Raw genomic sequence first — 19,709 nt, 5'->3', positions numbered from 1 at the left:
AATGATGTTCACAAGGTACAGGGATGAGGAAGGGACTTGATATTCACGGGTGTTTACATTTTAATTTTATTTCTTTCATGTTTTACATATAAAGTTTTTTTTTGTTTTGCATATATATATATATTTCTTTTTCTTTTTTATGTTTTAAAATAGTACACTCATTTGAGTAGTGGAAAAGGGGTAGGATTAAATAAGTGTATATTTCTTCCTACTCCTTTTCGAACATGTAGATTGAGTTGTGTTTTGCTTTTGTTATTGTTTGTTTGTATTCATTGCATGTTCGAAATAAAGATTTCAAATCAAAATCAAATCAAACCATGGCCAATTTACAGATGTGTACAAGTCACAGGCATTTGTAGCAAACCTAATTGCTGAGTGATACAAAACATTAAAGGCGATCAAGGACACTCTTGCTTGCATGCATGTAAATTACATCGTCATAGTCAAACAATGGGAGAAATGAAATGAAAGTGTATTTTCTAACCATATACCCAGGTATTTATAAGAGGTGACTGTATCCAGAACTGAGCCATTAGTAGTTGTGATATTTCAAGGAGGGACAAGAGACCTTTTTCAAAACCACATAACCTTTGTTTTAGATGTGTTCAAAACTAGGTTAAGTCTAGAGAAGGCAGTGTGCATGTATGTGCATGTACACATGGCTGGGGTTGGGGGTGGGGTAGGTTTAGGATTGTGAAAGTGGTTATTGGTTGTTTCTATGCAATATCATTGTATTCTGTATTCTATGTCTACCTGCCCAGGGACTGTAGATGGAAATGAGCTAATTAGATGAATCCAGTGTAATCACCTGTACATTGTATATTGTTAATGCACTTGTACTGTTACATTTGCACTCTGGTTAGATCCCAAACTTATTTTAGTTGTTCTGTATGTGTGCTGTATAATGACAATACATTTGAATATAATATAATATAATATAATCTCTAATAAATGTAATCTAAACATGGTGCAAAAATGCATCTTCTCTCATTAATTGAGAATATTCGTTTTGTACACAGTCCCTGATAAAGTAAAGATACTGTGGTGGAAAATATAGCCATAGCTAATAACTTACTCAGTCCAAAGAGACCTGGTTAATACGATTTATGAACTCAATCAAAGTATCAATACAAAATAGTAAGAGTTAGGCTGGATGACTCAACGAAGTGTTTTAGCTAGGTCACCAGAGAAGAGTGACCCTCACTGGATCTTGGAACATCTTTATACAAAACTGGAAGGAGTGGGGGCCACACGAACATAGGGGTGTGACATATTTGGGGACATAATGGAAAGGTGGGGAAGGGGGTTAGGGAGGGATGGGGGTAGGAAGGAAATATGGGTGAGAGAGATCAAAGAGAGAGGGGGGGAGAGAGTCATCTCCCACAATACTAAACTAAAGTGGTTGAACTTGAACTTTCTTCTCCCCACGTCTTGTCAGGATCATGCAGACGTTCGTCACCCAGCAATGGAAACAACAGAGCAAAGAGAAGCTCAGCTGTCTGCACGGCAAGAAGCAAACCGACAAGAAGGTCAAGTCTCCTCTGGACCTCTTCTCCAACCTCCGAAGGTCAGCGCTGAGTTTCACACTGAAGGAACACTTCACCCAAAAGTACTTGTTTTACATTAAGAGTATTTATTTTTTACATTAAAAGGTGCTATAGATAATACATTTTATGTAGAGTAATCATTTAATGCATTTATAATTTAAAGATCTTTGGCGGGTCAAAAGTGTATGATTTTACAAAGAGTAGTTGTTTCACTGTTCATACTGTATATTGTTCATACTGTATGTACTGTTTATACTGTTCATACTGTCTGTACTGTCTACTGTCCATACTGTATACTGTTTATACTGTTCATACTGTTCATACTGTATGTACTGTTTATACTGTTCATACTGTCTACTGTTCATACTGTCTACTGTTTATACTGTTCATACTGTTTATACTGTATGTACTGTTTATACTGTTCATACTGTCTGTACTGTTTATACTGTTCATACTGTCTACTGTTCATACTGTCTACTGTTTATACTGTTCATACTGTTTATACTGTATGTACTGTTTATACTGTCTGTACTGTCTACTGTTTATACTGTTCATACTGTCTACTGTTCATACTGTCTACTGTTTATACTGTTCATACTGTTCATACTGTCTACTGTTTATACTGTTTATAATGTCTGTACTGTTTATACTGTTCATACTGTCTGTACTGTTTATACTGTTCATACTGTCTGTACTGTTTATACTGTTCATACTGTCTGTACTGTTTATACTGTTCATACTGTCTGTACTGTTCATACTGTCTGTACTGTTTATACTGTTCATACTGTCTGTACTGTTTATACTGTTCATACTGTTCATACTGTCTGTACTGTTTATACTGTTCATACTGTTCATACTGTCTGTACTGTTTATACTGTTTATACTGTCTGTACTGTTTATACTGTTCATACTGTCTACTGTTTATACTGTTCATACTGTCTGTACTGTTTATACTGTTCATACTGTCTGTACTGTTTATACTGTTCATACTGTCTGTTGTGAAGGATCAGATTAAACCGAATATATATATTTATTTATGGATATATATTTAATAGTATTTGTATATCGTTTGATATCCCTTGTATATTCCTTGTACATATACACTGAATATCCCTTTAGTCTACTAACAGCCCATAATAGTTTCATTCTCTCATTGGACAAGAACTTGGCGCCAGCAGCCAAGCCCCTTGGTTCAAGTTCAATCGTGCCGACGAACATGTCGTTACTAGCCCGGTTCCGCGTAGGAATACGTCTGGCGAAATACGAATGGTACTATTTGTTCACAGCGCATATATATATGGCGCAAGTAAAGTAGAACTTTATTTTTAGTCCCTTAGCCCTTAGTTCTTTACCCTCCAACCTAGTGGCAAGACGTTAAGCCTCACCCACGATACACGTGTGGTGCAGTATGGTCAACTTGGCCTCAGAATGGCATTGAGACATCGTGTGGATTAATAGTTGAATTGTCATAGTTTGGCACTATACCGTCGAGTGGGACGTATTTCTATTAAGTTAATAATAGTCTATTATGTATGGTGCATCGTTCGGTTAGAGTTATACAGTGAGTAGTACCCCCATCGTTTCCTCGCGTTATCTAGAGTCTTAACCAGGCTGGGCAGACCACGTGTGGTGCTTTCATCCGAGGAGTTCTGGGCTAGGACGAGTGGACCTGCACATTGGATTACCTTACCCGGACGACGGCGAGCCCTACACGGCTTGGATTATCTACTTGCTTTGGGTGCTTTGATTTATGCCATGGATAACAGCCAACACTGGTGAGTGTTGGAACTACCCCCGAGAGGAGCCCAGGTGAGACGGCGCTCTACCCCGAGTGAGGTCGCCTCACGTCTCTTCGTTGTGGACCGGCAGCTACCGTCTACAAGAGGGCCCAAGCATATTCATCTGTGGACCAAGGTTCTGTGGGCACCGTGTTCAGCACTCTGAATTCTCCCAAGAAATCGTTGGCCAGATGGGATATCGCCGGCGGCTCTCCTAACCCCCCCCCCCCCCCCTTCTACTGACTTACAACCAGCAGGACCCCCTTTAGTATATCCAGCTATAATCATTAAATACCATCGCTATAGTTCCCTAAAGAACCAGGTTGTATACTTGCTTCCTGCGTAACCAGAGATTGGACATTCAATGTTGATTTGCCTACGAATACTCATTTGCCTTACAAGTGCATTCAAATCATAAATGTCATTACGTGAACGTTGTATATACCCTTTGCTATATATTAAATATTCGACGGATACATTTGTGTGGACTTGGTTTCATGGTGGGAAAGTGTTCATCATATCTATATCATGTACTGTGTGGCCAGTAGTTAAAGTACATAAAGCGGTAGTGGTTTAATGATACCATACTTATCAATACAGTCAGGGAATTGTACCCCTCAGTTACAATTGGTCCTTCGAGCCGGAGGGTAACTAGTGTAATATTAATATAGTGTTGTTAATATTGAAATGGCCTATGATGAACACTCCACGAAACGGTCCTCCTAACGTAGAACGCCCGCGGCGCAGACGACAGACACCTCAGTACTTAGAGGATTACGCTGTCAGTCAACTACCTAGCCTTCGACAAACGGTAAACGCGGTAAAAGTAGAAAGTAAAATTATGTCTGACCTTAACGACCAGGTTACCCCGACCACAGAGGCCCTAGTGGGTTCTAATGTAACTGACCAAGCTCACGTGGGGACCAGGAGGGAGCTGACATGCCTTTACCCCCCGCCAATACCGAAGAAGTAGTCCCCGACCAGCTCCGGGAGGAAGACAACCCTCCAGAGGTGGAACCCTGCACGGAACAAGATGAGGAGAGCGCCGAGGAGATAGAGCTCCAGGACTCCCCAACGAGGACAGCCAGGAGCGGCTCACCTCTACAAGCGTCTTCCCCCAGCGAGGCGGAGAGGATGCTATCACAGGCGTTCCTCGTCAGCCTGACAGCCTCTACCGAACGCGATCGACTCCAGGGTGAACGCGATCGACTTCAGGGTGAACGCGATCGACTCCAGACACAGCAACGGAGCGAAGAGGAGCGCATACGCCTGGAGATGAGATGCCTTCAGACGGAAGAGAATATGGCAAGAGACCGAGCAGACACCCAGCGTGCCGCTGCCGGTGCCCAAAGAGAAACAGAGCGCGACCTCGCTCTCATCCAGCGCGAAACCGAGCGCGACAGACTACAGGGCGAGCGCGACAGACTACAAGCCGAGCGCGACAAGTTACAAGCGCAGCTAATGGAGCAGCTGATCACCAAGGCAACACCCTCTCCCTCCGCCAGGGGTTCAAGGAACTCGTCGAGACAACAGTCAAGGGCAGCATCCCCTAACCGAGCAAGCGACCCTGAACTTGACCAACAGACCAAGCCTATACCCCCCGCAGACCCCCTTCCCCGACCGGTCCAAGCGAGACCCAGCTACAAGGAAGGAGCGGCATACACTGCGGAGAAGCTAAATAAACGACTACAGGATCTAGAGGACCTGATAGAAGAAGAAGAGGGAGAGGAGGAGAACCAAGCCCGACGACAGCACAGTACTCCACCGGACCAGGAGGTCCAGTACAGCCCAGGCTATACCCCCGCGGCGCTGCGCTACAGACCCCCGACTCTATTCACGGGTGAGCATGACGCACGACCAGCCCCGAGGAATAGCACCTGGACCAGCGGGCCATGGTACTCTGCCGGTACCAGCCCACAGAGAGGCGCAAGAGGAGACTCGCCTAGGAGGCCTCTCCCCCAACGCTCGCTGATGTATCAGCCATCCACGGCGTCATACATTGGCACACCGACGTTTCCAGACTTCACCTATGAGAATCGAGCACAGTACACGGAGCTCCGGATGTGCTTAGAGACAATGATGGTGGATGTCGCTGATGAACGCCACAAGTATGCAATATTACTGAAGCACCTGAAAGTACCCCGAGCGCACAATATAGCGCTAGCCTATGCCACCTCTACGACCCCATACACCGCGGCTCTAGCAGCGCTGGACCAGAGATATGGACGTATATGGGATTACGTAATCCAAGAGATAAGGCATATTGACCGCCTACCCCCAGCAACAGACAATCGCTCATTAGACGACCTGTCTATAAAAGTGCAGTCCCTGGTAGGGATGCTGGGAGCGCAACGAGAAAAGGGTATGCACGAGCTATACGCCAACTCTAACGTCGAGAGGATTTTAGAGAAGCTGCCACCCGCCAGACAAGAGCGCTTCAGGCGGCAGAGAGACCACCGTGATCCTAACGGTCCCGAACCATCCCTCCTCGATCTAGCCGACTTCCTGGCGAGAGAAGTCAGCAGCCTACGACTGGATACGTTCGTGCGGAGCACACCAAGCTCCAGAGAGGGACCCAGGAGAATAAACGATGGAAGAAGATCGGTGACTGTCATGCACCAATCAGAATCAGTACCGAGCAGTAAGAACCACAGTACCCCCTCGAGAAAAGAGAAGTGGAAGATGGTGTGCCCGTACTGCGAGAAGGAACACTGGCTGTCACAATGTGACCTGCTCACAAAGATGAATGCAGAAGAAGTGAGTCAATGGATAAAGTCCAACAGGCGCTGTTACCGATGTGCGCGCAGTCACATGGCAGCCGAGTGCCGCCTAAAGAAGAGGTGCAGTCGATGTGACGGAGCCCACCTAGATGTCCTACACGACAGTAACAGAAGAAAGCCTGCACCTGCACCATCGAGCAGCACAAAGGCAAGTGTCATGTACATTGACCCCGCCAGCAGCAGCGGCGCCCAAGTGCTCTTAAAGGTAGTCCGTGTAACATTGAGCTACCAAGATAAAGTCATGGACACTTACGCCGTCCTTGATGACGGGTCAGAGAAGACCCTTCTGCTCACGTCCGCTGCGGCCCAGCTGGGACTGCGGGGGAGCGAGAACCAAATGACGATTCGGACAATAAGAAGAGATTTAAAGACGATAAAAGGCGAGAATGTCTCCTTCACTATCGCAGCAAGCGGGCAGCCAGAGAGACGGTATAGGATTACAAATGCTTTCACCAGCCAAGAAATAGGACTATCACAGTACACCTACCCCATCGCCAAGCTGATGGATAAATATGTGCACCTGCGTCAACTACCTATCCCGCTCATAGACGGCGCCACCCCGACCCTGCTGATAGGCTCCGACCATGCAGACCTCATAGTCCCGATAGACCGGGTCCATACAGGACCCAGAGGCTGTCCTGCAGCAGTCGAGACCCGCCTAGGATGGACACTACAAGGCCCCCTCGCTAAATCTCTCAACCGAGCAGCAGCCACTAGCTGCCTCCACTCCAGAGTGACAGAAGAAGACACCACTCTCCTGCAGCATGTCGAGAGGCTATGGACACTAGAGACAATGCCCTTTAAGAACGAAAAGAAAGACATTCGTTCTAAAGAAGACATTTACGCCATAAACATCCTCGAGCAAGGGACAAAGAGAGTCACAGTCGGCGGAGTGATGAGATACGCAACTCCACTCCTGAGGTGAGAGGGAATGCCCACCTTTCACGCCACGAACGAAGCTACGGAGCGGTATCTATTGAACACAGAGCGGCGCCTAGCCAAAGACCCCGCTCAAGAGAGTGTGTACCGCGCTGAGATTGAGAAGCTAATCACAGCGGGACACGTAAAGAAGATTGACTGGCGACGTCGTGCGCTGCTCCGCGCCTCTCTGATCAAAGACGGCTTTGATCTCCGGCAGCAGGCCAGCAGCGACCCCCCAGTATTACGCAGCCTCTCCCCAGAGGAGAAGCCCTTGCTGCGGTTACCATGGAGAGAGAGGATCGGAGATGAGCACCCAGCCATCTACCAATGGGAAGTCCCCCCCTTCGGAACCACATGCAGCCCGTGCTGTGCTACATTTGCACTACAGAAACACGTCGCAGAGGACCCAGCAGCAGATGAAGAGGTCCGACACAGTGTGAAGAACAGTTTCTACATGGACAACTGTTTACAAAGCGTCTCGACTCAAGAAGAAGCCGAGGCTCTCCTACTCAAGCTATGTGCCTCTCTGATCAAAGGCGGCTTTGATCTCAGGCAGTGGGCCAGCAGCGACCCGCACGTATTGCGCAGCCTCTCCCCCGCGGACAAGGCTGCCAGCAGCGAGACCTGGATGGCGACAATCCCAGGAGAAGCCCAAGAAATGACACTAGGACTAGTCTGGCGCTTCAAAACAGACTCGCTCCACTATAGACACAAACCCCTGACCACGGAGCAGGGAAGGTCGACGGCGATACCGACCACCAGACGGAGTGTGTACAGAACACTCGCCAGACAATATGACCCGTTGGGATGTATTCTACCTTACACCACCAGGGCAAAGATGATTGTACGAGCACTATGGGACAAGGACCAGGGCTGGGACGACCCAATACCCGCACCCCTTGCCTCCACATGGAGAGAGTGGGAGACGGAACTCCGCTCACTCCCAGGCGTCAATATACGCCGCAGCTACTTCCCACCCACAGTGAGGCCAGAGACATGCAAGATGGATCTACACGTCTTCAGCGACGCCTCCGAAGTAGCCTATGGATCAGTGGCCTACTTGCGTGCCCAAGAGAAGGGAGGAGAGATACACACCGCCTTCATCCTGGCTCGCTCAAGAATAGCCCCACGAAAGCAACAATCTATCCCGCGTCTAGAGCTCTGCGCAGCCCTAGCAGGAGCGCATCTAGCCACGTTAATCCAACGTGAACTCACCATTCCGGTGCACAGAACAATCTTGTGGTCAGATTCCACGACAGTACTCACATGGATCAAGTCTGATTCATGCAGATACAAGGTCTTCGTGGGAGTCAGAGTCACAGAGATTCAAGAGTTAACAGAAGCAGCGAGCTGGCGGTATGTGGACACCAAACACAACACAACACAATCACCCGGGGAATGTCCCTAGATGACCTCACCCGTCACAACATCTACAGTGACGGACCAGAGTTCCTCAAGCTCCCGGAAGAAGAGTGGCCTACGCCCACCCCACGGGAAGTGAGTAAAGAGGAGGCTGAGAACAAGAAACCTATGTTCTGTGGACTGAGCACAGTCGCCTCCACAGACCCCAACATAGATGATTGCATTACCCTACAGAGTGCGCAGCTAAAGACATTCCTGTGGCACCACCCAGAGATTCAGCCCACTGCCGACATTTCAGCAGCTGACTACGAAGAAGCAGAACTTCTTCTACTACAACGAGCCCAGAGAGACTCGTTCCCCGACGAGCTAGACTGTCTACAGGGAGGAAAGCCCGTCCCATCAGACAGCAGATTGCTCCACCTGGCACCCGAGAGCGACGCCCATAATCTCATCAGAGTGGGTGGTCGTCTGCGGAGGGCCCCCAATCTACCGGATGACGTTAAGTACCCGATAGTCTTGAACAGCCGACACAAGGTCACAGAGCTGATCATAAAGAAATACGACGAGGATGTACACCATGCAGGAGCAGAGAGAGTCTTCGCGGAGATCAGACGTCGCTATTGGATACTTCAAGGAAGAGAAGCAGTGCGACGCTTCCAGCGAACCTGTCTAGACTGCCGAAAGTGGCGCGCGCAGCCCAGCATACCCCGGATGGCTGACCTACCTCCCTGTCGCCTCCGACTCGGCGACAAGCCATTCCACTCCACAGGCATGGACTGTTTTGGCCCGTTGTATATAAAGAAAGGAAGAGGAACCGAGAAGCGGTGGGGTATTGTATTCAAATGCATGACCACCAGAGCGATACATATCGAACTCCTTCCAACCATGAGCACAGACTCATTCCTTATGGCCTTCCGAAGATTCACATCACGGAAAGGAAAACCGTCTACATTGTTGTCTGATCACGGGACAAACTTCAAAGGCGGAGAAAGAGAGCTGAGAGAGAGCTTCCAAGCTATGGGCCCAGAACTTAAGACCCACCTCGCTCCATCCCAGATTGACTTCCAGTTTAATCCCCCGAACGCACCCCACTTCGGTGGAACCTGGGAACGAGAAGTACGTTCTATAAAGACAGCCCTGTACGCCGTGCTTGGGGCCCAGACTGTAGCGGAAGAAGTCCTAATGACAGTCCTCACGGAGATCGAGGGAGTATTGAACTCCAAGCCCCTCGGCTACGTCTCCAGTGATATAGCAGATGTCGACCCAGTCACCCCCAACACACTCTTGATGGGGCGGCTGGACCCCGCGCTACCCCAGACAATGTACAGGCCTGAAGAAGCGAACGGCCGAAGAATGTGGAGGTACAGTCAAGTACTAGCTGACAAGTTTTGGAACAGCTTTCTACTCCACTACCTACCGTCTCTACAGACCCGCCAGAAGTGGGTAAAAGAGAGAGACAATTTGACAGAAGGAACAGTCGTCATGATTATCGACCAGTCACTACCCAGAGCTATGTGGCCGGCTGGCCGCGTAAGCAAAGTGATCACCGGTGCCGATGGCAAGGTCCGAGCAGCTGAGGTGCTCGTCCAAGGGCGAACTTACACACGACCCGTGGCGAGGCTAATAGAACTGCCCAGACTCCCAGACACTATCGATGACGACCATGACCCCACGACTTTGTGAGTTGACTGACCCTTACAGCGGACCTTGAGTGGTAGACAGTGCGGTTAATCTGTCTCTGCTTAGCTAATTAGGTGGGACTAATTAGGGGGCGGCTGTTGTGAAGGATCAGATTAAACCGAATATATATATTTATTTATGGATATATATTTAATAGTATTTGTATATCGTTTGATATCCCTTGTATATTCCTTGTACATATACACTGAATATCCCTTTAGTCTACTAACAGCCCATAATAGTTTCATTCTCTCATTGGACAAGAACTTGGCGCCAGCAGCCAAGCCCCTTGGTTCAAGTTCAATCGTGCCGACGAACATGTCGTTACTAGCCCGGTTCCGCGTAGGAGTACGTCTGGCGAAATACGAATGGTACTATTTGTTCACAGCGCATATATATATGGCGCAAGTAAAGTAGAACTTTATTTTTAGTCCCTTAGCCCTTAGTTCTTTACCCTCCAACCTAGTGGCAAGACGTTAAGCCTCACCCACGATACACGTGTGGTGCAGTATGGTCAACTTGGCCTCAGAATGGCATTGAGACATCGTGTGGATTAATAGTTGAATTGTCATAGTTTGGCACTATACCGTCGAGTGGGACGTATTTCTATTAAGTTAATAATAGTCTATTATGTATGGTGCATCGTTCGGTTAGAGTTATACAGTGAGTAGTACCCCCATCGTTTCCTCGCGTTATCTAGAGTCTTAACCAGGCTGGGCAGACCACGTGTGGTGCTTTCATCCGAGGAGTTCTGGGCTAGGACGAGTGGACCTGCACATTGGATTACCTTACCCGGACGACGGCGAGCCCTACACGGCTTGGATTATCTACTTGCTTTGGGTGCTTTGATTTATGCCATGGATAACAGCCAACACTGGTGAGTGTTGGAACTACCCCCGAGAGGAGCCCAGGTGAGACGGCGCTCTACCCCGAGTGAGGTCGCCTCACGTCTCTTCGTTGTGGACCGGCAGCTACCGTCTACAAGAGGGCCCAAGCATATTCATCTGTGGACCAAGGTTCTGTGGGCACCGTGTTCAGCACTCTGAATTCTCCCAAGAAATCGTTGGCCAGATGGGATATCGCCGGCGGCTCTCCTAACCCCCCCCCCCCCCCCCTTCTACTGACTTACAACCAGCAGGACCCCCTTTAGTATATCCAGCTATAATCATTAAGTACCATCGCTATAGTTCCCTAAAGAACCAGGTTGTATACTTGCTTCCTGCGTAACCAGAGATTGGACATTCAATGTTGATTTGCCTACGAATACTCATTTGCCTTACAAGTGCATTCAAATCATAAATGTCATTACGTGAACGTTGTATATACCCTTTGCTATATATTAAATATTCGACGGATACATTTGTGTGGACTTGGTTTCATGGTGGGAAAGTGTTCATCATATCTATATTGTAACTGAGGGGTACAATTCCCTGACTGTATTACTAGATATGATACTTACTACCACTACCTTTGTACTTAATATTCGGCCACCCAGTACACGGCATAAATATATTATGATGAACACTGTCACGTAGATGAAACGGATCCAACACAAATGTACGAATTAGAAATAGGTCTTTATTTCTACACAGCGATGGTGTGTAGAGCAAGCACTTAATCAAATCAATCACATTTATGAATGGAATTAGTATGCACTTTTATGGCAAGAGTATTCGTCGGTATATCAATAGAGAATGTCCAATCTCTGAAGGCGCAGGTGGTACATATACGACCTGGAATAGTTTAAGGAATAACAGCAATGATACTTTAATGATTATATACTGGATACACTAGGGGGGGTTAATCCGGTCGCTTGTAAGCCGACAGGAGTAGGAGGGGGGGGGGGGGGTAGAATCCGGCTGCCTCATCCGGCCAAGGGTATCCCAGGTGAACCCACTGTAGTGCCGTTCAATGCGCCGGCGATCCTTGGACCACAGATGAAAGCAGATGGACTCTTTGTGGGCCGGCTCTCTCCGGTCCACGGGGGAGAGACGTGAAGCGACCTCGTCTTGCAGAGCGTCTCCTCACCTTGCGTCCTCTCCAGGGGGGGGGGTTCCAACACACGGCAGTGTCGGGGGTCTTTATCCATGGAATAATCAATGTATACAAAGCATAATCCGTGCCTGGGAAGGCGGGCTGTCGTCGGTAGAATAATCCGGCATACAGGTCCACTCGCTCGTCGGCTCTGGGGCTCCTCGGGTGCAGCTTCACGTGGGGTCAACCACCCTGGATAAGCAGCCAGTTCTCTGCCCGAAACGATGGGGTACTGACTACGGTAGTATTCTCACCGCACGAAGCACTATATATTAACAGACTATTATTAGCTTAATAGACTACGTCCAACTCGACGATATAGTGCCAAATATGACTATTCAAATATTAATATACACAATGTCTCAATACCGATGGTAGGCGAACTTGGCCTTACTCCCACACGTGGCGTCGCGGGGAGGCTTTACGTCTGTGACTCTATTGGAGGGTAAGAAACTGGACTGAAAAGAAAGTCCTACTTTAGTAGCGCAGTATATATACGCACTATGAACAAATAGTCCCATTAGTGGTGCGGTAGTCAGATTCCTACGCGGAACTAGGACTTGTTCGTACATGTGGAGCGGTACGTTTGAACTGGGTCTGAGGGGTATGGCAGCCTGGCACCAAGGTCTCGACCAATAGTAGAATGGAGACTATTATGGGATGTTCAGTAGGCTAGAATGGATATTCAATGCATATTGTACAAGGAATATACAAGGGATATCAGGGAATATTAGAGAATATACAAATACAATTAAATATATATATATAAATAAATATATATATTCGGTTTAATCTGGCCCTTCACAACAGCCACCCCCTGATTGGTCCCAGACCTAATCAGTTAAACAGAGACAGATTAATCGCGTTGTCTATTTACACATAAGGGTTTGCTGTAGGGGTCAGTCAACTTCACAAAGTCATAGGGTTATAGGGTCATGGTCATCATCGATTGTGTCTGGGAGTCGAGGCAGTTCTATGAGCCTCGCCACGGGACGGGTGTAAGTGCGACCCTGGACGAGCACTTCAGCTGCTCGGACCTTGCCGTCGGCACCGGTGATCACTTTGCTTACGCGGCCGGCCGGCCACATAGCTCTGGGCAGTGATTGATCAATAATCATGACGACTGTTCCTTCTGTCAAATTGTCTCTCTCCTTTACCCACTTCTGGCGGGTCTGTAGAGACGGTAGGTAGTGCAGTAGGAAACTGCTCCAAAACTTGTCGGCTAATACTTGGCTGTACCTCCACATTCGTCGGCCGTTCGCTTCTTCAGGCCGGTACATTGTCTGGGGTAATGCAGGATCTAGCCGCCCCATCAGGAGTGTGTTGGGGGTAACTGGGTCGATATCCGCCACATCACTGGAGACATATCCGAGGGGCTTCGAGTTAAGTACTCCCTCAATCTCCGTGAGGACTGTCATTAGGACTTCTTCCGCCACAGTCTGGGCCCCAAGTACTGCGTACAGGGCTGTCTTTATGGAGCGCACTTCTCGTTCCCAAGTGCCACCGAAGTGGGGTGCGTTTGGGGGGTTGAATTGGAAATCAACCTGTGCTGGAGCGAGGTGGGTCTTAAGTTCTGGGCCCATAGCTTGGAAGCTCTCTCTCAGCTCTCTTTCGCCGCCTTTGAAGTTTGTCCCATGATCGGACAATAGGGTAGACGGTCTTCCTTTCCGTGATGTGAATCTACGGAAGGCCATAAGGAATGAGTCTGTGCTCATGGTCGGGAGAAGCTCGATGTGTATCGCTCTGGTGGTCATGCATTTGAATACAATACCCCACCGCTTCTCGGTTCCTCTTCCTTTCTTTATGTGCAGCGGGCCAAAGCAGTCCATACCCGTTGAGTGGAATGGCTTGTCACCGATTCGGAGGCGACATGGAGGAAGGTCAGCCATCCTTGGTATGCTGGGCTGCGCGCGCCACTTGCGGCAGTCTAGACATGTTCGCTGGAAGCGTCGTACCGCCTCTCTTCCTTGTAGGATCCAGTAACGACGTCTGATTTCCGCGAAGACTCTTTCTGCTCCTGCGTGATGTACATCCTCATCGTATTTCTTTATAATCAGCTCTGTGACCTTGTGTCGGCTGTTCAATACGATCGGGTATTTAATGTCATCCGGTAGATTGGGGGCTCTGCGTAGGCGACCACCCACTCTGATGAGGGTATGAGCGTCGCTCTCGGGGGCCAGATGAATTAATCTGCTGTCGGATGGGACGGGCTTTCCTCCCTGTAGACAGGCCAATTCATCGGGGAACGAGTCTCTCTGGGCTCGCTGCAGTAGAAGCAATTCTGCTTCCTCGTAGTTAGCTGCTGACATATCAGCGGGGGACTTGCACTCCGGGTGGTACCGCAGGAATGTTCTTTGTTGTGCACTCTCTATGGACGTGCAATCGTCTATGCTAGGGTCGGTGGAGGCTACGGTGCTCAATCCACAGAACACAGACTTCTTATTTTCCACCTCCTCTGGACTTGCTTCCCTCGGGATAGGCATGGGCCACTGTCCTTCCGGGAGTCTTAGGAATGCGGGGCCGTCACTGTAGACATTGCGACGGGTGAGGTCATCCAGGGGCATCCCCCGGGTGATGACGTCAGCTGGGTTCTGTTTTGTATCAACGTAGCGCCACTCTGTTTCTCCGGTTAACTCTTCGGTTAAGTCTTGAATCTCGGTGACTCTGACTCCCACGAAGACTTTGTACTTGCATGAGTCCGATTTGATCCAGGCGAGTACCGTCGTGGAATCTGACCACAGGATTGTTCTAGACACCGGTATGGTGAGCTCACGTTGGATGAGCGTGGCTAGGTGCGCTCCGGCTAGGGCTGCGCAGAGCTCTAGACGTGGGATAGATTGTTGCTTGCGTGGGGCTATTCTCGAGCGGGCGAGGACAAATGCTGTGTAGATCTCTCCCCCCTTCTCTTGGGCCCGCAAGTAGGCTACTGATCCGTATGCGACCTCTGAGGCGTCACTGAAGACGTGTAAGTCCATTTTACATGTCTCTGGCCTCACCGTGGGTGGGAAGTAGCTTCGGCGCATATTAACGCCTGGGAGTGAGTGGAGCTCCATCTCCCACTCTCTCCAGGTGGATGCAAGGTGTGCGGGAATGGGGTCGTCCCAGCCCTGGTCCTTGTCCCACAATGCTCGTACAATAATTTTTGCCCTGGTGGTGTACGGTAGAATACATCCTAGCGGGTCATATTGTCGGGCGAGTGTTGTGTACACACTCCGTCTGGTGGTCGGCGCGGCCGCCGGCCTTCCCTGCTCCGTAGTCAGGGGCTTGTGTCTGTAGTGAAGCGAATCTGTTTTGAATCGCCACACCAATCCCAGGGTCATCTCCTGGGCTTCTCCCGGGATTGTAGCCATCCAGGTCTCGCTGCTGGCTGCCTTGTCCTCGGAGGAGAGGCTGCGCAGTACTTGCGGATCGCTGCTGGCCCACTGCCTGAGATCAAAGCCGCCTTTGATCAATGAGGCGCGGAGTTTAATCAGGAGAGCCTCGGCTTCTTCCTGGGTTGAAAGGCTTTGTAGACAGTTGTCTACGTAGAAGCTGTTCTTTACGCTGTGTCGGACCTCTTCGTCCGCTGCTGGGTCCTCTGCTACATGTTTCTGTAGTGCAAATGTAGCACAGCAGGGGCTGCACGTCGTTCCGAAGGGGAGGACTTCCCATTGGTAGATGGCTGGGTGCTCATCTCCTGGCTTCTCTCTCCATAGGAACCGTAACAGGGGCTTGTCCGCCTCTACTAATCTCACCTGCAGGAACATTCCTTTAATGTCCCCGCTGATGGCCACCTTTTCCTGGCGGAAGCGGAGTAGAACGCCGAGTAGGGAGGGGCCGAGTGTGGGACCGGGCAGTAACTCTTTATTCAGATTTTGGGATCCGATCTGGTAGCTGCAGTTAAATACTATGCGGTCTTTACCGTTGTGATGGACCTTGTGGTGAGGCACGTACCACGATTCAGTGGTCTGGTCAGCCTCTTTAATGTCCATCTTTGTGACGTGTCCCGCTGTGATGAGCTTCTCAATCTCAGCGCGGTATACACTCTCTTGGGCGGGGTTCTTGGCTAAGCGCCGCTCCGTGTTCAGCAGGTACCGTTCTGTGGCGTCTGTCTTGGCGTGGAAAGTAGGCATTCCTTCTCGCCGCAGGAGTGGCGTGGCGTATCTCAACACGCCGTTGACCGGGACTCTCTTGGTCCCTGTCTCGAGGAGGTGAATGGCGTAAATGTCATCTTTAGAGCGAATGTCTTTCTTTCCGTTCTTAAAGGGCATTTGTTCCAAGGTCCATAGCCGCTCTACGTGTTGCAGGAGTGCGGTTTCTCCCTCTGTGACTCGGGAGTGGAGACATCTAGTGGCTGTACTTCGGTTGAGAGATTTGGCGAGCGGGCCTTGGAGAGTCCATCCCAAACGGGTCTCGACTGCTGCAGGACAGCCTCGGGGTCCGGTATGAACCCGGTCTATCGGGACAATGAGGTCTGCATGGTCGGAGCCTATCAACAGGGTCGGCATAGCATTGTCTATGAGCGGGATCGGTAACTTGCGCAGATGTGCATATTTCTCCATCAGCTTGGCGACGGGGTATGTGTACCGCGACAGTCCTATTTCTTGGCTGGTGAAAGCGTCTGCAATCTGGTACCGTCGCTCAGGCTGGCCGCTTGCTGCGATAGAGAATGAGACATTCTCGCCCTTTATCGTCTTCAAATCTCGTCTTATTGTCCGAATTGTCATTTGGGTTTCGCTTCCCCGCAGCCCTAGCTGGGCCGCAGCGGAGGCGAGCCGCAGGGTCTTCTCTGACCCGTCATCGAGGACGGCGTAAGTGTCCAGGACTTTATTCTGGTAGCTTAGTGTCACACGCACTACTTTTAGGAGTACTCGGGCTCCACTGCTGCTGGCGGGATCGATGTACATGACGCTCGCTTTGCTGCTGGATGGTGCGGGTGAAGGGCGCCGTCTGTTACTGTCGTGAAGTATGTCCAGATGGGCTCCATCGCACTTGGTGCACCTTTTCTTTAAGCGGCATTCGGCTGCCATGTGTGAGCGCGCACAGCGAAAACAGCGCTTGTTGGACTTTATCCATTGACTTGCTTCCTCCGCGTTCAGCTTGGGGAAGGAGTCACATTGCGCTAGCCAGTGTTCTTTCTCACAGTAGGGGCACACTATCTTCCACTTCTCCGTTCTGGAGGGGGTACTGTGGCTCCTGCTGCTCGGTACTGACTCCGATTGGTGCATCACAGTCACCGATCTTCTTCCATCATTTAGTCGTCTGGTTCCTTCTCTGGAGCCAGGGGTGCTCCGTCCGAATGTATCTAGCCGTAGGCTGCTGACTTCTCTCGCCAGGAAGTCTGCTAGATCGAGGAGGTTCGGTTCGGGGCCATTCGGGTCTCGGTGGTCCCTCTGTCGCCTAAAACGCTCCTGTCGAGCGGGCGGCAGCTTCTCCAAGATCCTTTCCACATTTGAGTTGGCGTAAAGTTCATGCCTCCCCTTCTCTCTCTGCGCTCCCAACATCCCTACCAGGGACTGCACTCTGATGGACAGGTCGTCCAGTGCTCGATTGTCTATTGCTGGGGGTAAGCGTTCGATGTGTCGGATCTCCTGGATCACGTAATCCCATATGCGCCCATACCTCTGGTCCAATGCTACCAGCGCTGCTGTGTATGGGGTGGTGGAAGTCGCGTAGGCGAGCGCTATATTATGTGCGCGGGGTACCTTTAAGTGCTTCAGTAGGATGGCGTATTTATGGCGTTCATCCAATACATCCACCAACATGGTCTCCAGACACATGCGGAGTTCTGTATACTGGGCCCGGTTCTCTTGGGTGAAGTCGGGTACCATAGGCGTGCCAATGTATGACGCTGACTGTGGATACATCGGCGAGCGTTGGGGGAGAGGCCTCCTAGGCGAGTCTCCTCCCGCTCCTTGGTATGGGCTGGTACCGGCAGTGTACCATGGCCCGCTTGTCCAGGTGCTGTTCCTCGGTGCGGGTCGTGCGTCGTGCTCACCCGTGTATAGAGTCGGGGGTCTGTAGCGCAGCTCCGCGGGAGTATAGCCTGGGCTGTACCGGACCTCCTGGTCCGGTAGAGTACTGTGCTGTCGTCGGGCGTGGTTCTCCTCCTCTTCCTCTTCGTCTTCAGTTAGGTCATCCAGTGCTTGTAGTCTCTGGTTTAGCCTCTCCACAGGATATGCTGCTCCTTCCCGGTTGCTAGGTCTCGCTTGGACCGGTGGGGGGAGGTGGTCTGTGGGGGGTATAGACCTCGTCTGTTGGTCAAGTTCAGGGTTGTTTACTCGGCTAGGGGATGCCGCCCTGGAGGTGTGTCTAGACGAGTTCCTGGAGCCTCTGGCGGAGGGAGAGGGTGTTGTCCGTCTGATCAGCTGTTCTATTAGTTGCGCTTGCTGTCTGTCGCGCTCTGCGTCCCGTAGAGCACCAGCAGCTGCTCGCTGGCTGTCTGCTCGGTCTCGGGCCACATTCTCTTCTCTCTGAATGCGTCTTAGTTCTAGACGTATATGCTCTTCTTCGCTCCGCTGCTGGATCTGCAGTCGGTCGCGTTCAGCAGCGGCGTTCAGGCTGATGAGGAAGGCCTGCTGTAGGGTCCTCTCTGCCTCGCTGGGAGAAGGCGGTTGTATAGGGGAGCCTTCCCTCGGGGTACTCCTTGCGGAGCCTTGGAGCTCTATCTCCACGGTGCTCTCCCCGTCTTCTTCCGTGCCGAGTTCTCTCTCGGTAGCGTTGTATTCCTCCCGGGACTCATCGGGGACTACTTCTTCAGTACTGGCGGGGTGTGAAGTCATGTCTGGTTCCCACTGGTCCCCACCGTGAACTTGGTCAGTTACATTAGAGCCCGTAGGGGCCTCTATGGTCGGGGTAGTCTGGGCGTTGGGGTTAGACATACTTTTACTTTCTAGTTTTACCGCGTTTACTGTTAGTAGAAGACTAGGTTGTTGACTGACAGCATAAGCCTCTAAGTACTGAGGGAGCCGTCGTTCGCGCTGCGGGCGTTGGTTAGGAGGATCGTTTCGTGGAGTGTTCATCATAGGCCATTTCAATATTAATAACACTATATTAATATTACACTGATTACCATCCGGCTCGAAGGACCAATTGTAACTGAGGGGTACAATTCCCTGACTGTATTACTAGATATGATACTTACTACCACTACCTTTGTACTTAATATTCGGCCACCCAGTACACGGCATAAATATATTATGATGAACACTGTCACGTAGATGAAACGGATCCAACACAAATGTACGAATTAGAAATAGGTCTTTATTTCTACACAGCGATGGTGTGTAGAGCAAGCACTTAATCAAATCAATCACATTTATGAATGGAATTAGTATGCACTTTTATGGCAAGAGTATTCGTCGGTATATCAATAGAGAATGTCCAATCTCTGAAGGCGCAGGTGGTACATATACGACCTGGAATAGTTTAAGGAATAACAGCAATGATACTTTAATGATTATATACTGGATACACTAGGGGGGGTTAATCCGGTCGCTTGTAAGCCGACAGGAGTAGGAGGGGGGGGGGGGGTAGAATCCGGCTGCCTCATCCGGCCAAGGGTATCCCAGGTGAACCCACTGTAGTGCCGTTCAATGCGCCGGCGATCCTTGGACCACAGATGAAAG

General features: G+C 50.0%; 1 protein-coding gene across 1 annotated transcript in view; it reads left to right on the top strand.

Moving 5' to 3' along the window:
• Positions 1-19,709, top strand: part of parp8 (poly (ADP-ribose) polymerase family, member 8) — a gene marked incomplete at its 3' end in the record, with an annotated part of 303,800 nt that overhangs the window by 175,405 nt on the left and 108,686 nt on the right. Inside the window, exon 11 of the mRNA XM_084309021.1 lies at positions 1,439-1,567. Coding sequence (XP_084165147.1) covers positions 1,439-1,567 — 129 coding nt within the window. The remainder of the gene's footprint in view (positions 1-1,438; positions 1,568-19,709) is intronic.

This window comes from Notolepis coatsorum (genome assembly GCF_963971535.1).
Source record: "Notolepis coatsorum genome assembly, chromosome: 2".
Taxonomy (NCBI): Eukaryota; Metazoa; Chordata; class Actinopteri; order Aulopiformes; family Paralepididae; genus Notolepis; species Notolepis coatsorum.
This window is presented reverse-complemented; position numbering and strand designations above follow the sequence as displayed.